The following is a 17,490-nucleotide window of genomic DNA, read 5'->3' as shown; positions in this document are numbered from 1 at the left end:
GAACCTTCCCATTCGTGTCCTATTCTTGTTGGATCAAAAGTGGTTTAAGTTATCAGGCGTAGATCCATGCGTTGAAAGACAAATAGGGAACCTCTTAAGTGGTTCCGAACTGGGCGAGATCCATTGTTGAACATTGTCCAGCGTGTTTCTATTGGCTTTGCATTAAAGGTCACATCTAAGATCTTATTCAGGACTTGGGCTTGTTGTATGTTGTATGCCACAATGACCAGTTGTTTGTGGACCCTCAGTAAAATATAAGAAGTCTTCTCTCTTCCTCCACAATTCTTGGTTTTGTTAGCGCTCACTGGATCACATCCTTGAAGCATTTTCATTATGCACTTTATCTTTTCTTTCTTGCTCGGCCTGTCGTGGCTGGTCAATGCTTCCTCCAATTCGTCATTGACCGGGACCAACGGTACTGATATTGTTACTCGTAATGTCCACAGATATCGCTCCGTGGCCTACTTTGTAAACTGGGTAGGAGCCTTGTTCATAGACCCTAATGCTAAATCAATACCTGACCAGACACCACCAGGGCGTTTATGCTCGTAACTTCCAGCCTCAGAATATCCCGGCCGAACGGCTGACCCATGTTCTTTACGCATTTGCCAATACCCAAGCCTCTGGTGAGGTGGTCCTGTCGGACTCTTGGTCGGATACTGACAAACACTACTCCACCGATTCCTGGGCTGACACCGGAAACAATGTTTATGGTTGTGTTAAGCAGCTATTCTTACTCAAGAAGAAGAACCGCAAGCTTAAGGTTCTCCTATCAATTGGAGGCTGGAACTATGCTGAAAACCTCAAAATCGCCTTTCAGACTGAGGCAGGACGCCAAAAATTTGCTGACAGTGCTGTCGAGTTGCTACAGAACCTGGGCTTTGACGGTATTGATGTCGATTTTGAAGTGAGTTCGCTACCTTGTTTACTGGATTTAATGCTGATTCTAGAAAGTATCCTGCCAATGATACCGAAGCGGACGAACTTGTTGATACCTTGCGCCGTCTTCGTGAGGTAATGAAAGGATTCTCCTAGCAATGGCTCTGCTAACACTCGACATTTCAGACATTAGATTCGTATAGCTCGGCTAATGCAGGCGGCTACCATTTCTTGCTCACCGCTGCATCTCCAGCTGGTACTTGTATTTTTCTTCGTACATCTTGACAACGCTAACAAAAGTTCCAGGCTCTTCAAATTACCAAAAAGAGCATCTTAGCCAGATGGATCAGTTCCTTGACTTCTGGAACCTAATGGCTTACGATTACTCCGGATGCTGGAGCACCACTGGCGGATGTCGGGGTATCATTAACGGCCACAGCGCCAACCTCTACGCATCCGAAGCCAACCCCTCCAGCACCCCTTTCAACACAGACCAAGCAATTGACTACTACACCTCGCATGGTGTGGCCTCTAATAAGATTGTCCTAGGTATGCCTCTGTACGGCCGAGCCTTCACAGACACCTCTGGTCCTGGCCAAATTTCTAATGGTGTGGGTGCTGGTAGCTGGGAGGATGGTGTGTGGGACTACAAGGCTCTGCCTCGGTCCGGCTGCTCGGTCACGGATATGGACCAAGAGGCTGCTAGCTACTGCTACAACTCGGACTCGCGTTTATTTATCAGCTATGATACCCCCCAGAACGCGCATAAGAAGGCTGAATATATCATGTCTAAGGGACTTGGTGGAGGTATGTGGTGGGAGCTCAGCGGTGACAAGCAGGGTGACGATAGTTTGGTTACAACAGTATGTTCTTCTATATCCCGTATTTAATCATCTGACTGATTTTGGACTTTTAAGGTGGTCAATACATTTGGAGGCACTGACGCTTTGGAGCAGAGCGATAATCAACTGAGCTATCCTATCTCTAAATATGACAATATACAATCGTGATTCTGATCTTTGTCAGTTTATTATCCATAGTAGATGTTCACCGAGGTCATTTACCAAAAATTCAATATAGATTTCGCCTGGTGTTGTTTATTTCTCTATCACAGATCTTGTAATCGCAGGCATCATTCCAGATGGTAGTGGGTATCGCTTAGTTCCAGGCCACTGGGTCCATGGCAAAATCTAGGAGGCTCCGAGCAAAATCGTCATAAGTTCAGGCGGAGTAAAAAAGAATTTAAAAAAAACGTACCTTTAGGACTTTGGTGGAGGCCCTCGCCAAGATTTGATGCTCGCACGCATAGCTAACTGATGTGCACTCAGTTGACGGAATAAAAGGAGGGGCCGGTTAGTTAGTGTGTGTGTCTTAGTTAGTAAACAAAGTGGACATAATCGTGCCAAGCCCACCAACACATTCTCTGCCCCACTTAAAGATTTTTCTTAGGATAAAAATGGATTTGCATCCATACTTCGTTGGATATGCCGTTTTATCCTCTAAGAGTGGTTTTCAATTTGCTCAATGTCATGAATAAGCTTAGCATTGAGCTTATTAACCCGAGTAATGGTATCTGGGGGCGAATTGGTGACTGAGCTTAGGATCTCTGGCGGGGGGAGGGTAATAATACGTATTATACCACCCTCTACTTCATCTTTGGGTATGATTATATTTAGACTAATCGCAGGTCCTCCTAAGAGGGTCGAGCTCCTCCTTTTCAGAGGGGCCCGCCCGTCACCTGTCCATTGATGGCGGGCACCGTGGGCTTGGCAAGATTAGGTATTAATTACTGATAGTCAATTTTGATTGATTCTATTTTACATTCTTTATTTTATCTATGCGCTGTGCAGGACTCAATATATACCTGGCTATCTTCTGCTCCCGATGTCTATCTCTATTATTTCTCGGTTTACTTTGTTCGCGGCTTGTAGCTGCTTTTTACTATCGCCAACAGACTGGATATTTCTTGCACATTCTGCCCAGACCCCTGGATCCTGGAGTAACCTTTCGATCTGTCTATACACATATCACGACTGCCGTCTAATCGATTTCCATCATGCTCAAACGCCTTGCACTTGGCCTGCTGGCCGCTCAGTCCGTGGCTGCCAAGCGCTTTGTCATGTACATTGACCAGTTAGTACAAACTGGTGGAATTGATCTACATATCTCGAGCCCCAGCTAATACCTACCCAAGGTACCATGTAACCGCTCTTCCGGGCCAGGAGAAGACTGAGGGCATCGACTATGCAATCATGGGCTTCGCTGCCTCAAAGCTATTCAACTCCGGTGCAGAATACAAGCCATTTGAGTCCCCTGAGACCATGCGTAAGCGCTTTAGCCCGGAGACCAAGCTGTTAGTTGCTATTGGTGGCTGGGGTGACACCACTGGCTTCTCCGAGGGAGCAAAGGACGAGACTTCGCGCACGCGATATGCCAAGAACGTCGCTTCGATGCTAGACGCACATGGATTCGACGGTGTCGGTAAGATTCCCCAACAATCTTCTTTAAATTGAAAAAGGAGAAAACCATTAATCCGTATAAACAGATGTTGACTGGGAATACCCTGGTGGCAACGGTCAAGACTACAAACAGGTGCCGAACTCCAAGAAAGTGGACGAGATCGAAACATATCCGCTCTTCCTCGAAGCTCTCCGCAAAGAACTCGGCGACAAGATTCTCTCTATCGCAGTACCAGGTCGTAAGCAGGACTTTATCGCCTTCACCAAGGAGCAGGGCCCTAAGATCTTCAAGTCCGTCGACATGGTTAATGTCATGAGCTACGATCTGGTTAACCGTCGCGATAACGTTGCCGGCCACGCTAGCTGTGTCCAGGGATCCTTGGACACCATCAATGAGTATCTCGTGATTGGGGCTGATCCCGAGAAGCTCAACCTTGGATTCGCATACTACGCTAAGTGGTTCAGCACCAAAGCCGACTCCGGTTGTGATGAGAACCCTCTCGGCTGTGAGCTTGCTAAACTCGAGAACGACGATGGATCGGACAATGGCAATTCAGGTGCTTTGACTTTCGAGGCTAGCACTGTTGCTGTTGCGCCTAAGGATCTGAAGGAAAGCCCCGATGGATTGTGTGGATTCGGAGCGAAAGCCAAGTGCCCACCCGGACAATGCTGCAGTTCCTCCGGCTATTGGTATGTATAACCATGCCATGCTGATAGTTGGTATCTAAACTAACTTTGCGCAGTGGTACTACCGACGAGTTCTGCCAGGCTGGATGTCTCTCTGACTACGGTGCCTGCAAGGGTATCTCCATCACTGACTCATGGCGCAAGGCCCAGAAGGATGGCAAGACCGACGAGAAGGGCGGTGGCCAATACTACTTCGACAGCGAGAACAATTTCTTCTGGACCTGGGATACCCCCGAAATGATTGCCCGAAAGTTCAAGGAAATCGTCGCGGAGAAGAACCTTGGTGGTGTCATGGCTTGGAGTTTGGGAGAGGATACCTACAGGTTTGAGCACTTGGAGGCTATGCAGAAGGGTATCAAGTCTCAGTCTAGCTCCCCCAAGGTTGAGGAACTTCCCAAGGCTGAGGGAGGTTGTGCCTGGTAGCTAGATGGAATTACTAACGTATTCGGTAAGCGAGGAGCCCCCCCCAATGTATAGTTTTTAAATGCATATCTCAACCAAAACGCCATTAAATTAAATGCACTAAAATAATCATCTACACACACACACACAATTTATTAACGCCCGGCGGCTAAGCCGAAAGGGCAACTATCTCTGATCTACTATACATGTCATAATATATATAGTACTGTGTCTCCTCCGAGCCCATACATGAAGCCTTGCAATATATGTCATCTCAGATGTCCGTATCGCAGCGGATCTTCGTGGGTTAGTAATTTTGTTAGTAGGCTGGCTTGAAGGCGCTTCTCCAAGTGTTCAACATCCTATTTTCGGCAGTTGAAGCGCGTCTACCATCTGTAACATGAGGTGGTTGGTGGGTTAGATCGGCGAAAGGGGGTGATTTATGTTCGTCGGCATGGTTAGGTGGCCTCAAGTCGGCCCGTGGCGATGGCAAATCGTATTGAGGCCCGTACCGCCTCTAAGTTCGGCGTCCACTTCTGATCATCGGAAGGCGACTTTCCTCCTAGGAAGAAGGATATATTCCCTCGGTGGGTGTTGGTACATTGTAGTAGTTCCGTCCGGTGCGCCGTCCATTTTTGACATCGAAATAGGAAGTGCTCCACGGTCTCTCTCGCTTGTCCACATGCACACTGGTCCGTGTCTGCCACGTTGATTCGATAGAGATATCCATTGAGTCTTGCCATGCCGGTTCGGAGTTGAGCCAGCACGCTCGCTTCTTTCCACGATAATCGGTCGTACAGCTGCCTGGTGTGTTTGCCTGGGAGTGCTGTATCAACTCGTTTTGCGTGTTTCCCTATATTAGCTGGCAGGTCATTGCTGGGGACTGCTTGGGACCGTGCAATATTGAGTGTTGTTGACTTCATCCTTGGGACCTGCTTTTGCGGGACAGCATCTTCTTGTGTCGCGGCTCTGGCCTGTTCCTTGGCCAGACCCCGCAGTTTATTGTCTTCACTCGTTGAGATCCACCGGACATTGATGTGGTTTCCATTTCTCCTCAGTTTTCTCATCAACTTGTACAGTTGGGAGACGAATTCCTGACCTGACTGTTGCCGAGGATTCCTTATTGTCAGAGCCGCCGCTTTGTTGCTCGTGACCAGCGTAATCCGGTAATCTTTCACTCCAACTACCATGTTCAGTGCATGTGCCATCGCTGCTAGCTCCGCAGAGAACGGATTTTGCTCTGCTCTTGCACCCAATGTGACGGAAAGCGTCTTCAGTTTCAGTTTTCGATACCGAGGTGGCTGTTTCTCGATCGCCACCCCGAATCCGACCAGCTTGTTCCGAGCCGAGCTGCTGACCGCGATCTGCATGTACACGCCTGGTCTGGTCTGGAGATCCTGCGGTTGATCAATATCGGTCTGCATGCGTTCCTCCCACGGGGCTAACGTAAATGGGTTGATCGTTTCCAGTGTTTCCATGTCGATATGCTTGTGATGAGGGGCTGGTGACATCGCTCTTATACACGCCAAGGTTTACTGCTTTGCCCACCAGTTTTTGTTCTCCAGACTCGAGAATCTGGCTTTACAGCGCCTGACGCAGCTTCTCCTCAAATGTGAGACACCAACGGACCCGTTCTTCCTGGGTCTTACACAAGCCATACGCCTCGTTTATGATTCAACACCGAAATCGAAATTAAATGATCCAGCTCGGGAACTACTTTCTCAATATGTGGCGCTCAAATACACCATACTATCAGAGGAGAGTCTGAGAGCTCTTATAGCAGAAGGGGGTGACTTTATGATTGATGTCACCCGCAAACTCACCCGCAGGATATCGATGAGTGGAACATCGACTCAATGTTTAGAAGATCAGATTGAAGGGCTGGAATTGAATGTTCTCAGATTAGAGCAGCACGCTGAAAATCAAGCTTGCTTGCTCAAGCGGGCAGAGCAAGAAATCCTGGAATGGGAGAGCTGGAATCGAGGGATCTCATCAAAGCATAGGAAAGCGAGAAGGATGGTAACACCATTCGAATTCAGTGCGACTCATGAACCGTCCGCCTAAGAATGCTTTTCTACTGCCTGATTGACGCTACAATACAGTTTGAAATTATATATATGTTTATTCTCCAGCACTAACATGTGAGTCAAAACCTTCTTGTATTATTTTTCAAATATGCTATATGCTATCCTATGTTCGGAGCGCATGTGATCAGATAAGATACAGTGTTGTCAGAAGACTCTCCTCTCAACGATGATATTTGTTTGGACAAGGATTGCAGCTAAGACAGTGTAGCTAAGACAGGATCCAATTGGCCTCGAGAGGATATGAATGTTGATTCCATAATTACTATAATGGAGTAAAATGAAGTAAAACATCCCTTGCTCGAAACTCCGCCCCAACTCCTATCTGTTACAAAATCGCATAAACGCGATCAAGCATTGTCAAAATACTTACACGCCTATTGAACTCTTAATAGAATTTCGTATTCGGGGGGAGTCCCTCGGCCTGGTCATCTCTCTATATTCGTCAGTCAGCACACAAAATGCTTTCAACATAGGCAGCAATGGAGCCCATACCAGTGCTTCCCCGAATCCCTTCACAAGCGCAACTTCATAGTCACAGCGAGACAGTTGTTCACATCCAAAGTTGGTGAAGGTCGTTGCAACATCAAAGTCAATCCATACCAGCCTATCGGGGTTTTCACGGACAAGGAGAAGGTTTCTGGGGTAGGTGTCGTGGTGGTGAACACCCGCCTTGTGTATCTCCTTCATGCCCTCAATTGCCTGGGGATAGAGCGCGTCCGAGTAGTTCACGCAGTTTAAACTCTCTGAATTAGGGAGATATTCTAGCAATATTGCCCTCGGCTTTAACTTGTCTTGGGCGAAATGTTGGAAAGCAGGGCGGAATGCTGCGGGATCCATTCGATTGATGTAGCCGTATAATTTTGGAACGAAACCGCGCGCACAGACACCAGAAGTCAGAAGCTTCTTATATGCATTTAATTCGCAGCGGAATCGGTTCAAATCACGGCCTTTTTCGGTATATCCAGGGTCGCCGTTGTCGTGGAAAAGCTTCAATGCATACTTTTGTCCATCCAGATCTAGAATATAAATCCTTCATGTTTTTACATACTCCTTTCAATTGACGCTGCCTTAGTCTCGCCGGATTCAGTGGGACACGAGCATTTAATACAGTTTAAAGGCCTCGAGTTCCCTTTATATACCGCCCCATCAATATCCTCAACTCCACCAGCTTGCTCGAAGCAATTTGTGCAGGCAGCTCCTCCGCTTCATATTCAACGTTAATAGTTTGGTCATTCTGCACAAGGCAACAGAGAAGAAGAATGATCTGGAACTTACCCATTCTGGAACAAAAGCTCGCCGTCATCATTTCGAAGACAATCACTCTGGTTTAAGGAAGACGTGTAAACAACACCTCCGTTGTCGAAGTCCTGGCACGAATATGTCAAAACTCCAGAATCGGAGCCAAAACTGTACCAACAGTTGTCGGCACCTGCCCACACCGATGACAGAATGAAAAGCGCGAAACTAAGGCGAGCAAATTGCATATGGAAGGGCTAGATGAGGTGACATAATATGAAATATTAGAGTTTCAGTTTTTACATGTGACAGGCTGGTTATATAGTTCCTAAATTCTTGAGAGCAGTACTAATCGTTTGGATTTCTCAAAGCTAATTTCCATACAGCTAGCCAGTCAGTCATATTTGGTCTTGTGGCCGGTAGGGTTAGCGTGCCGGGGCTTGGGGTTTAGAAAGGGCTTGGGGCTAACTGTGATTGCGAAATCAAGAGACGAAAGGATGGGTTTTCGACAAGTCGGAATGGGAGTCGGTTGATGGTAATGAATTGTAGGAGTTAATCGTTCCAGTCCTCTTGCGAGAAAGATGCTTCCGCTTCGGTATGACCCTATATTGATATTGATATAAGTAAGTAGTATGAAAGAAGGATAGGACTGTATATACTGATTGAATAAACCCTCTCATTACCCCCTTTTCCTTCCGTATCCCTGTAGCTTTTTTACAAGCTGCAGTTTCCAGATGACGAGTGATAGTCGTTGTACCATGACGGTTGACCTTTTCAATACTCTTACCGTTGCCAGTTTGTTTCTTAGTGCCATAAGGATGCTCAAGGATAAGACCGCAACGCTTGCACATCACCTTCGGGCTCCCAGAAACTACATGCGCCACTTGTTCATACTGTTTCCAAGTCTCCGAAGCAGAACCATGCTGGGAGTGCCATGGAATCATCGTGTTGGTAGATCCATAGTCGGTCTGTAACCACCAATCAACCCAATTGCTGTGATTCATCGCGTCGAAAAGAAAATAAGTGCCTATTCTACCAGGACCAACTCGTTGAAAGCACTAAAAGTGTTCTGCTTCTAAGGCAATTGACGAAGGAACAGACGGCTGAAGAAACGATGAACCACTACGGTGGTAGCTGCTGGATGCCTGATGAGAGGTAGTAAATGATATAGTATCGAGGTCAGGTTCAAATGGGTCGAACTGAGATGATCCAAACTCGGTTTGCTGGCTTTGCGACATGATCAGTTGACGATTCAATAATGAAGATTGATTCAATGATGAAGATGTATAGTATGAAATGTATAGTAGGAAGGATATAGGGCTTTAGGGGGGTAGCTTCAAGGTCATACATTACAAAAGGCCACTTCTTGAATCTTGATAGTAGCATTAAACAGCAAATTGATGCAATAAACAGAGGATTCATCATAGTGCTAGTCAGAATTGAAATGTATGATTATAATACTCGTATATGATTGGCTGCATCGTGCATATTAAGTGGGCTTAGCCCATCAAAAGCCCATTCCCAGCCCATTTCCCGGTCCATTTCGCAATATTATGATCCAAAAAATTTCACCCGATGGCTTAGGATATATTTTTAAACCTCTATTACCTCGAGATCAGCTATAATATCACCTATCTATAAAAGCAGAAATAAAGAAGGAGAGATAGGTATCTGTCAGTATAAAATTCAGTCATGTAAACCTACAAAACATGAATTTGATACTTGGTTTTATACTTCAACAGAAAGATGCACCTAGTTTAATCTAGATAATATATATATCTCTTCATGCTGATACTCAGTACGCTATAATAGTATGAATTCATGGTCAAATTGGATCTTTTTTGGGTGATTTTGTATGAAATCTGGCATCATGATGTTGAATTCAGTATAATAACTACTCAATTCCTACAATATTGTACTTCTGATGGTGATAATATAATAATACTGAATATACAGGCTGGAACTTGCGTAAAATACAGCTATTAATCAGCTACTTTATGCATGCCAAGACTGTATTTGTGCGTAGAAATGGGCTTTGATGGGGGCCTTATGGGCCCCCATTAATGGGCTGTGGGTTGGGTTGGGCTTTGAATATTGTGCCCATAGCCCACTATGGGTTGGGCTTTGGGCCGGGGGTATGGGCCCATTTGTGGGCTATGCAGAGGTCTAGTAGTGTGGTACTGCATCAATCCACTGATGCTTGCAATAAACGGACGGTCGCTCGACATAGCCCGATTCTTTCTAAACAGAGGGGCCCAACCAGGCGTCTCCAACATGTTCCACGGGCTTATGCCGGTCTGATGAAGGGCGACCTCGGTACTTTACGTGTTCTCCTCGAGTATGACGCCTTGGCAAACCGCATAACTGACCCGCAGCGAAAACTACCCCTTGACGTTGCACTGGATAGAAACAACATCGGACTATTGAAGCAACTGTGTGCTCATGGCGGCTGCCTTTCGGCCCACTAGCTAGCTTATGGAGCTGCGCCGCATTATTTGGCAGCGAATAGCCAACGAGGTCGATATGGTGCAGTGTGAAAAGCCTGACCAGTATGCTAATCAAAGAAGGATGGAAAAAATGTATGTCACCTGTTTTAGGACAAGCTAGCAAAGTCTCATTCCGTATCAAGTCACGTACATGTGTTCTGTTGAAATCTTCTTGCTAAACCCGAGGGATATTGGCATGCTGCAAATGCCATGAGATACAAGTATACTGGAATTTTACAAAGGCCAATGATCCATGTTTGGATTGCCCTTCGCTTAAACCTACTCATTTCAAATAGAGATAAAGGCCATTTTTGGAAGGAAGTGTGTGCGCGGTCTATGTTACTACGTACAACCGGGCGATCTAATCTAGAAGGAAGCTCTTTCTCAAGCACCTCCAGAAATACATCAACATATACCAGGCAGATTGTGTTTTGAAATCACTCAAACCGATCGCTATAACCACACAAATTATGAAGCTGCCCTAAGAGCACGTCAGTCGATCAGTGCGCACCAGACCATTCCATACCTGACTGGAACTCATGTCATTATAACTGATGAACAGGAGAGAAATCTTCGCCAGAGGGGTAAAGACTTTAGCATAGTGAAATCAAGCGAAAGAAAGGGCGTTTCGGTTTTTCTAGGACCAGATGGCTTTGTCAACTATGAAAGATAGAACAAATGAGCAACAAGACTAAGACCGTGTATTGGCAATGTGACGACATAGAAACAAAGTAGAGCCATTGGCTCTTTCGTTCTCTGCCACTGGGTATTAGTTCCGGGTCTCACGGAACGTTGCTTTTGTTCTTTGCCCCATGTGTGAGCTGGACAGACAGATTCAGAGTCGGCACAATATGAAGGCTGATTTTGTTTCCGCTCAATATCTTCCACCATACGCAATTGCCTAGTCCCAGAAGACGAGTTTGCAGAAACTGGTGAACGCACCGCGATAGAAGGGGAATGATTAGGCGGTGGAGGACTCGTGCAACTTGATTGGGATCTCGGGAAGAAGCCCGAAACGTCCAACCCCATGCGTTTTCTTGAATTTACGGAGAACGAGGACGGAACTATATTCAAAATAGATTAGTTAATTGGAATGCAAAACAGCTCAAACCTTAAACTTACAATCAATGGGCATTTTTTTGTCTGAGCTATCTTGGTGGTGATAGTCGGACTTGTCGCGCGAAAAACAGGCATCTCTGTCGCAACCACCCCGTGGGCTTGACGATGGCGTTGCCACCCCCAGGGCCTCGCCAGTTCAATGTCAAACAAATTAGCCGGTCCAACTGCGTGTTGATGCGTCGTATCTACTGCATTGGCAGCCGGAGAAAGGAACCAAGTCGTGGCCATTGTGGAGTCATCTGTCGGCGAGGAGGCCGGTTTGGTGAATGCAGGTTGCCCACCCGATATCATGGTTTTATAACCGCTCTGGTTGCTGTTAAAAGCAAAATATGGTGGTTTTGCAGGCTTTGAAGGGCCATGGTAGAGTTGTATATTATTAAGGATTACCGGCATGACCTCGGACCCTGAGACGAAAGACGCAGAGATGAACAAGGCGAAATGAGGAAAATTGGTATCATTTGACAGCCAGACTGAGCTGGGTATACCGCGGACAAGACTTATATTTTATAGACCAAATGAGTCCCGACGAATAGACCTCCCGGAATATCCATTCCGGTCAGGGGGGCAGCCCTTGCCCTGGGCCGCTCGGCACTTCCAATCATTGCCAGAAAGCGTGCGTCTCTTGCATACACGCTGCGCAACGAGGTAGATTTTAGGCTTGGCCCATCTTTCTGTCGTCTTGATTAGTCTACAAAGATGCCATTTGATTTGCTCAGTGCCCGTATAGCCCTCACCACACGGTGAGGGCCTCCGAAAAGTATGCCAAGGCAGACGGCGCGTCTTCGTTCAACTGCGCCCTACATGCATCGTATAGACTCATCTCCTCTCTCAAGCCCTTCTTTTAAAATTAGATTAGAAAATCGCAGAAGGACAGGAAAAATAAGTCATTGACACCTACTATACAGTAGAATTCGAAAAAAGTTTACCCCTCAGGGACACACGCTTTGTCTGTCGGCCTGTACCCGAGACGGGACTTATCTTAGTGTGGTTTAGCTGTAACCAACAGTAGACTATAGTGGAGGTTAATTTACCGCTTTTCTAAATAGAGACTATACCTGAGTCGGGTACGAGCCAAGAAACAAAGTGTGTGTCCTTTAGGGGTAAACTGTTTTCGAATTCTACTGTATGCAACACCAATACGAAACTTAATAATATTGTAAAAAAGAAAAAAGAAAAAAAAATCGACGCCTACCGAGAGTAACTTTTGGTGGTTCGTCTAACTTTGAGTCTTACCAAGGAACTCCAGATTAGCCAGCCTTTTGACGGATCCGCTCGCCACCCAATCATTCCTAGAATATGTTGTCAAGAGTAGACAATATCAGTTGAGGGCAAGTCTGACTTGTGGCCACATTTGGCTCCTTATTTGTCACCTTAACGTCAACCGCTCCGGAACCCATGACCAAAAGAGCAAACCGCAAAATAAAACCACAGTGTATTGACCGACAAATATATGCCGTTCAATTAAGATCGGTACCCTTTGCCGTGAAAAGAGCCACAATGTACTCTCTTTGTCCCATCCAGAATGGTCAGTCCGAATTCTCATAACTTGTAGATTTTGATCACTTTGTGAGAGGAGGAGTAATTAAAGAATCACGAGGAGGTTTTAAGTGTGATGGCTATTATACGGTCTAATAATTTTACTGTTGCATTAGCAAGTATATATCTTTAGGGGCACTTCTGTCTACAGCAGCGTGTAATTAGACGCCGGAAGTACTCTGTAAACTTAAAATGTTTGGCTTCTTAGTGGATGGTAGAGAAATATGCTGTTGATTGACTCGACTGTTAGAGGTCGTACCAGAAAAGGCTTGGTTGGAAGCACAGTTGGAGCTCGATCCGTGCACAAAGAAAGGGGGTGTTGTCGTGGTACATGGTTTTCGAGACCGCTGGCATTCTAGGAGATTTTACTTCTTCTCTTTTGTAGCGTCTGTGTCCCTATTGCGCGAGGAAGTATGCGACTAAATTTGACTCTTCTACGGAATCCTCGCGCAAGTACTGGATGTAACTAAATTGATGAAAATGTGCCACCGGCAGAAACCTTACCGTCGCCTTACCACCCTCAAATTTGACTCAACACAGGCGCACCATCTTTGACACGCCTTTCTGAGAGAAATGAGCCCAGTCCTTTCTCTCCACAGTGTCATTTATAAGCGTGATAATGGGAGTGAAATGCAGACGCCTTTTTGGGCCAGAAGGCTACAGGAAAGAACATATGAAGTGAGTGTCATGTCAACTTTCAGAGCTAGAGAATTCCCGATAGCATTCTGGCTGACACTTGATGGCCCCTCCCATCTTACCATGGGCCGTCCTTCCAAACTGCCATGTGGACAGCTTGAACACTCTAGTTCAGTTGTATGAGCCCTACACTGAGAGCGTGCTGTTGAAGTCCCAGCCAGCCCGCTTAACCATCCTTGGCTACGAACAGCCACAGGCCTACGGTCCTGGCCTTTACACATCACTGCATGATGTCCGAGGCGAAAATACCCTATGCAACTTTTTGCAACTATCTCTGGCCAATAGTCCCGAGCCAACATCACTTTATGCCAAGCGGTCTTTTTCTGTGAACCCAGAGCTCACTACCAAATTCTTTCATCAGCTATGTCTGGAGTTCAGCGACGTTATATGTATTAGAGCACGAACCGTGGATGAGGCTGCTCACAGCGTGCTAAGATTTAGAGAAAGTATCGAGTCCGATAGAGCCCAAACCGAGCTGCAGTGGATCATCCTTCTTGAAACAAATTCACCGCGAACTAAAGTAGATGAAACGGACGTAAAAAAATATCTTGATGCTTTGATTGAGAAAGAAGGAAGTTCTTCTCAATGGACTTCGCGAGTGTTCCAGCATTTGATCGTGCGATCTTATGACCCGAAAAGAACCAATTTATCGGAGCTTCTGGCGGCCATCCAAGGATGCACCACGGCGATGAGGAAAATGCGCAGTGAAAGAAGGCACCTATGGACCCTTGGGGAGATCAACTACCTACTGGAGCAATACCTCACTGCAAAACTACCATTCGTAGCCTGTCATCAGAACCCGCCGAGGATTGCCACCCTATTGCCAGGGGCAACGTGGTATCCAATGGCGTTTAGAAGGCGGTTCTGGCCTGGTAAAGATATTCAGGAACAGAACGGCCTAGCAAAGTGGCTCCGGGCCACTGACCAGGATATCGACTTGAATGTGTCTTTAGCCCCGATCTTCGCAAGAATGTTTCTGGAGGATGGGGACCTTCTTCCGCATGGTATGTAACACCCTACAAGGAATGTCTACTCCGAGCTCACCAGATCATGCTGGTATATTTAGGGTTCCTTCATACAGAGCTCTTCGCTAGCATATACGGACCGTTGTGTAGCGAAGCATGGTGCTATGCCTCTCGGGATTGTGGCTGGATAGCCCGCAAGGGTCTCACAAGCTTTCTGGATGCAGTGGTTTCACGAATGAGACCGCAGAATCCGGATCTTTGGCGTGACGCGCAAATAGGGCTGCGAAAAGTCAGAGGGGAATCATTGTGCTGCATGTGCCCATGGGACATGCAGCCTTGGCTTTTGTTCCCCTGTGGCCATGGCATATGCGAGCGCGATGCATGGCATTATTCTGGGATCCAGCCCGATGATGCTGAATATCCAACTCTAGCTCATTTCAGCGCCTGCCCGGCATGCGGCGCGCCAGTGGACTTGAAGGTCCGGCTCCGTCCATTACAAGCCGGGTATCGAGTCGCCAGCTTTGATGGAGGGGGAGTCCTAGGAATAGTTTCGCTCATCGCTCTTCAAAGTATTGCCGAGGGTCTTCCGAAGGCACTATCAGCTCATCACTACTTTGATCTGATAGTCGGCACAAGTACAGGTACGATATTCGAACCACTTTCTTAAACTTACGGCCAGCTTACATTTATCATGGACAGGCTCAATCATTAGCGCTGCGCTTGGTCTGATGCAATGGCCATTGTCGTACTGCATCGAGGTGTTTTGCTCCACCGCAAACGACATCTTCGGCAAAAAAAGTGGAATGATAGCCCTAGTGAGGAGATTGCTCCGCCTCCACAGGGTTGGGGCACAGTATGACATTAATGTATTCTGTAACATACTTAAGGACGTTTTTGGTGAAGGTTTGATGCGAGAGGGCATCATAGAAGCAAAGCAAGATGTCGTGCGCGTAGCTATCACATCGACAACTTTTGACTCGAGACTTTGCTTGTTCCGCTCCTATGGGGATGTACTTCGCGAGGCTGAGAGCGGGGATCACATACCACAGCAGCTTTTCGAACTGCCTTTGTGGCAAGCGTGCGTTTTCCACTATCTTGGTCATTTTGGCCACACTTAGTTTCAAAACCTGATGAGCTGACATTTCTGCCTTCTACATAGGATTGCCACCAGCTGCGCCGCCCCACTGATATTTGAGCCAGTGAATGGACTTCAGGATGGGGTTTTCGTTGCCAATTGTCCCACTTGGGTGGCAATGATGGAGCTAAACGAGCTTTCTATGCTAGGAAGCCGTCTACTAGATTTTTCTGTAAGCTTTGGTACGGGTCAATTCTTGAGTCCCGACAAGAGCCATTCACGAAACTGGTTGAAGTATCTCATCCCGGAATGGGTTCCGAGATTGGGTTGTTGCTTGAGCAGGGCAGTGGACGCAGACTCTATGTATGGGAAGTTCTCAAACACTCTCCATAAGGCCGAAAAGAACGGCAAACATTATCGCGTGGAGCCTTCGTTTAGAAAATTACCAATTGCCCTGGATGATCCAGCCGTGCTTCAAGACCTAGCCACGGAAACGGAACGTTACATGGACTCCCCAAATGCCCGGAAAAGTACTCATCGATTACAGCTTGCAATGCTTGCGTCTTGTTTCTACACTGCTTTGCGATCAGCACCAACTTTTGACTCCCGGCTAGGACAGTACCGTGCCCGGTTGGCGGTTCTTTCCCGATGGCCTGAAGATAAGGACATTTGTCGGTCGCTCGGTGAGAAATTGGAGCATGCATCCTTTATTGTGAATACCCTGACGCATCACTACAAAAGCCCTTTATACTGCACAATTTACGTTAGCACTCTAGATGTGCCTATTGAAATAGGTCTTACCCTTGACGGAATAACATCCCACCCAATCAGCGGGGCTCCGCTATCACTTACGCAGCTGATCTACCTGCAGTGTCCGCCATGTAGAGTTCAACCGGTTACTCGTAAACGCAGTGGCTCTCCTTTAGCCGACGGTTGCAAAAAACGTCGATGTATGAGCCAAGACGCGAGTTGCTGAGGGGAAAGGATTTTGGGATCTGCTGTCTGGTTTCCATTTAAAGCCTGGCTTTTCTTTAATGGAGCTCTTAAGTATATCCTTGGACCGCAATTCCAGTCTGCGGAAACTAAATTCAAAAGAACCGGTCTCCGAAGGCTCATTTTACTTGAAAGTGCTCACGGGTAGTACTACGATGATGGCCACTTGAATAATACACAATATTTACTTAACATGACTGTACAATAACAGTATTATTGCGAATTGACCTGAGTATGTAAGAGTCAAGGCTATTAAGGCATGTCATATCTATCACACACCATCAAAGCATACTCAGCTATGAGCGGACACCCTAGCCTCAGAGCCTGGCACAGAGTACGGAGGAATACAAAAGCTAGAGAGGACATTGCACCATATATATGTACTACCAACGGTACGAATGAGAGATATCCCGCTTGTTCTGACGGTGTGATTCCAGCCGTTTCAATATGTTCAAGTCTTGAGGATGCAATAGTTCCGATTCGAAGGGCGATTTCCTCTTATACTTCTGTTTTAGTGCGCTTGTTGCTGCATGTTATATTGGCAAGTTGTCTTACTTTGACCAATGTTGATCATGGTCAAAACAAAGAAGAAGGAATGGAAACATTATAATCTATGGAGGCAACTCAGCAGGGAGGTCATAGAGAGCGTGATACGATGACGGCCGTGACAAGATACAATGTGGGCGTGAGCAAAGCCCATCTCGAGGAAATTTGGACGGATTCAACTCGTGCCACCGGCGATAGGAGCGGGAACGATGTTTCCCGCAATTCATGCATCGTAGGCTGTATGCCCAGTGGTCCTGGAATCTGGAGTACGGGGGAGGTTGTATCGATTCTTCTATCAAATGGTCTATACGGACGTCCGTATCT

General features: G+C 46.6%; 5 protein-coding genes across 5 annotated transcripts; 3 read left to right on the top strand and 2 right to left on the bottom strand.

Annotated features, from left to right (window-relative positions):
• Window positions 1-333: 333 nt before the first annotated feature.
• N7471_010381 (glycoside hydrolase family 18 protein) lies at window positions 334-1,889 on the top strand (the record flags this gene model as incomplete). The annotated part of the gene is made up of 6 exons (XM_057283100.1): window positions 334-477; window positions 536-907; window positions 955-1,014; window positions 1,066-1,135; window positions 1,186-1,742; window positions 1,797-1,889. 6 exons carry the CDS (start codon window positions 334-336, stop codon window positions 1,887-1,889), a joined length of 1,296 nt encoding a protein of 431 aa, XP_057132079.1.
• Window positions 1,890-2,935: 1,046 nt separating this feature from the next.
• Window positions 2,936-4,430, top strand: N7471_010380 (uncharacterized protein; the record flags this gene model as incomplete). The annotated part of the gene is made up of 4 exons (XM_057283099.1): window positions 2,936-3,012; window positions 3,074-3,360; window positions 3,425-4,028; window positions 4,082-4,430. Coding segments are annotated over 4 exons (1,317 nt in total), but the record flags the coding sequence as incomplete, so codon positions are not given.
• Window positions 4,431-6,899: 2,469 nt separating this feature from the next.
• N7471_010379 (serine/threonine protein kinase) lies at window positions 6,900-7,920 on the bottom strand (the record flags this gene model as incomplete). The annotated part of the gene is made up of 4 exons (XM_057283098.1): window positions 6,900-6,947; window positions 7,007-7,513; window positions 7,654-7,717; window positions 7,790-7,920. Coding segments are annotated over 4 exons (750 nt in total), but the record flags the coding sequence as incomplete, so codon positions are not given.
• Window positions 7,921-11,197: 3,277 nt separating this feature from the next.
• N7471_010378 (uncharacterized protein) lies at window positions 11,198-11,583 on the bottom strand (the record flags this gene model as incomplete). The annotated part of the gene is made up of 2 exons (XM_057283097.1): window positions 11,198-11,300; window positions 11,348-11,583. The coding sequence occupies 2 exons, from the start codon at window positions 11,581-11,583 to the stop codon at window positions 11,198-11,200; spliced, it is 339 nt and encodes a 112-aa protein (XP_057132076.1).
• Window positions 11,584-13,630: 2,047 nt separating this feature from the next.
• On the top strand, window positions 13,631-15,670 carry N7471_010377 (uncharacterized protein; the record flags this gene model as incomplete). Its single annotated transcript, XM_057283096.1, has 3 exons — window positions 13,631-14,591; window positions 14,669-15,193; window positions 15,252-15,670. The coding sequence occupies 3 exons, from the start codon at window positions 13,631-13,633 to the stop codon at window positions 15,668-15,670; spliced, it is 1,905 nt and encodes a 634-aa protein (XP_057132075.1).
• Between the last annotated feature and the right edge of the window lie 1,820 nt (window positions 15,671-17,490).

This window comes from Penicillium samsonianum (genome assembly GCF_028829775.1).
Source record: "Penicillium samsonianum strain IBT 33392 chromosome Unknown utg000006l_segment0_segment0, whole genome shotgun sequence".
NCBI lineage: Eukaryota > Fungi > Ascomycota > Eurotiomycetes > Eurotiales > Aspergillaceae > Penicillium > Penicillium samsonianum.
The sequence above is the reverse complement of the archived record's forward strand: the minus strand, read 5'-3'. Positions and strand labels throughout refer to the sequence as shown.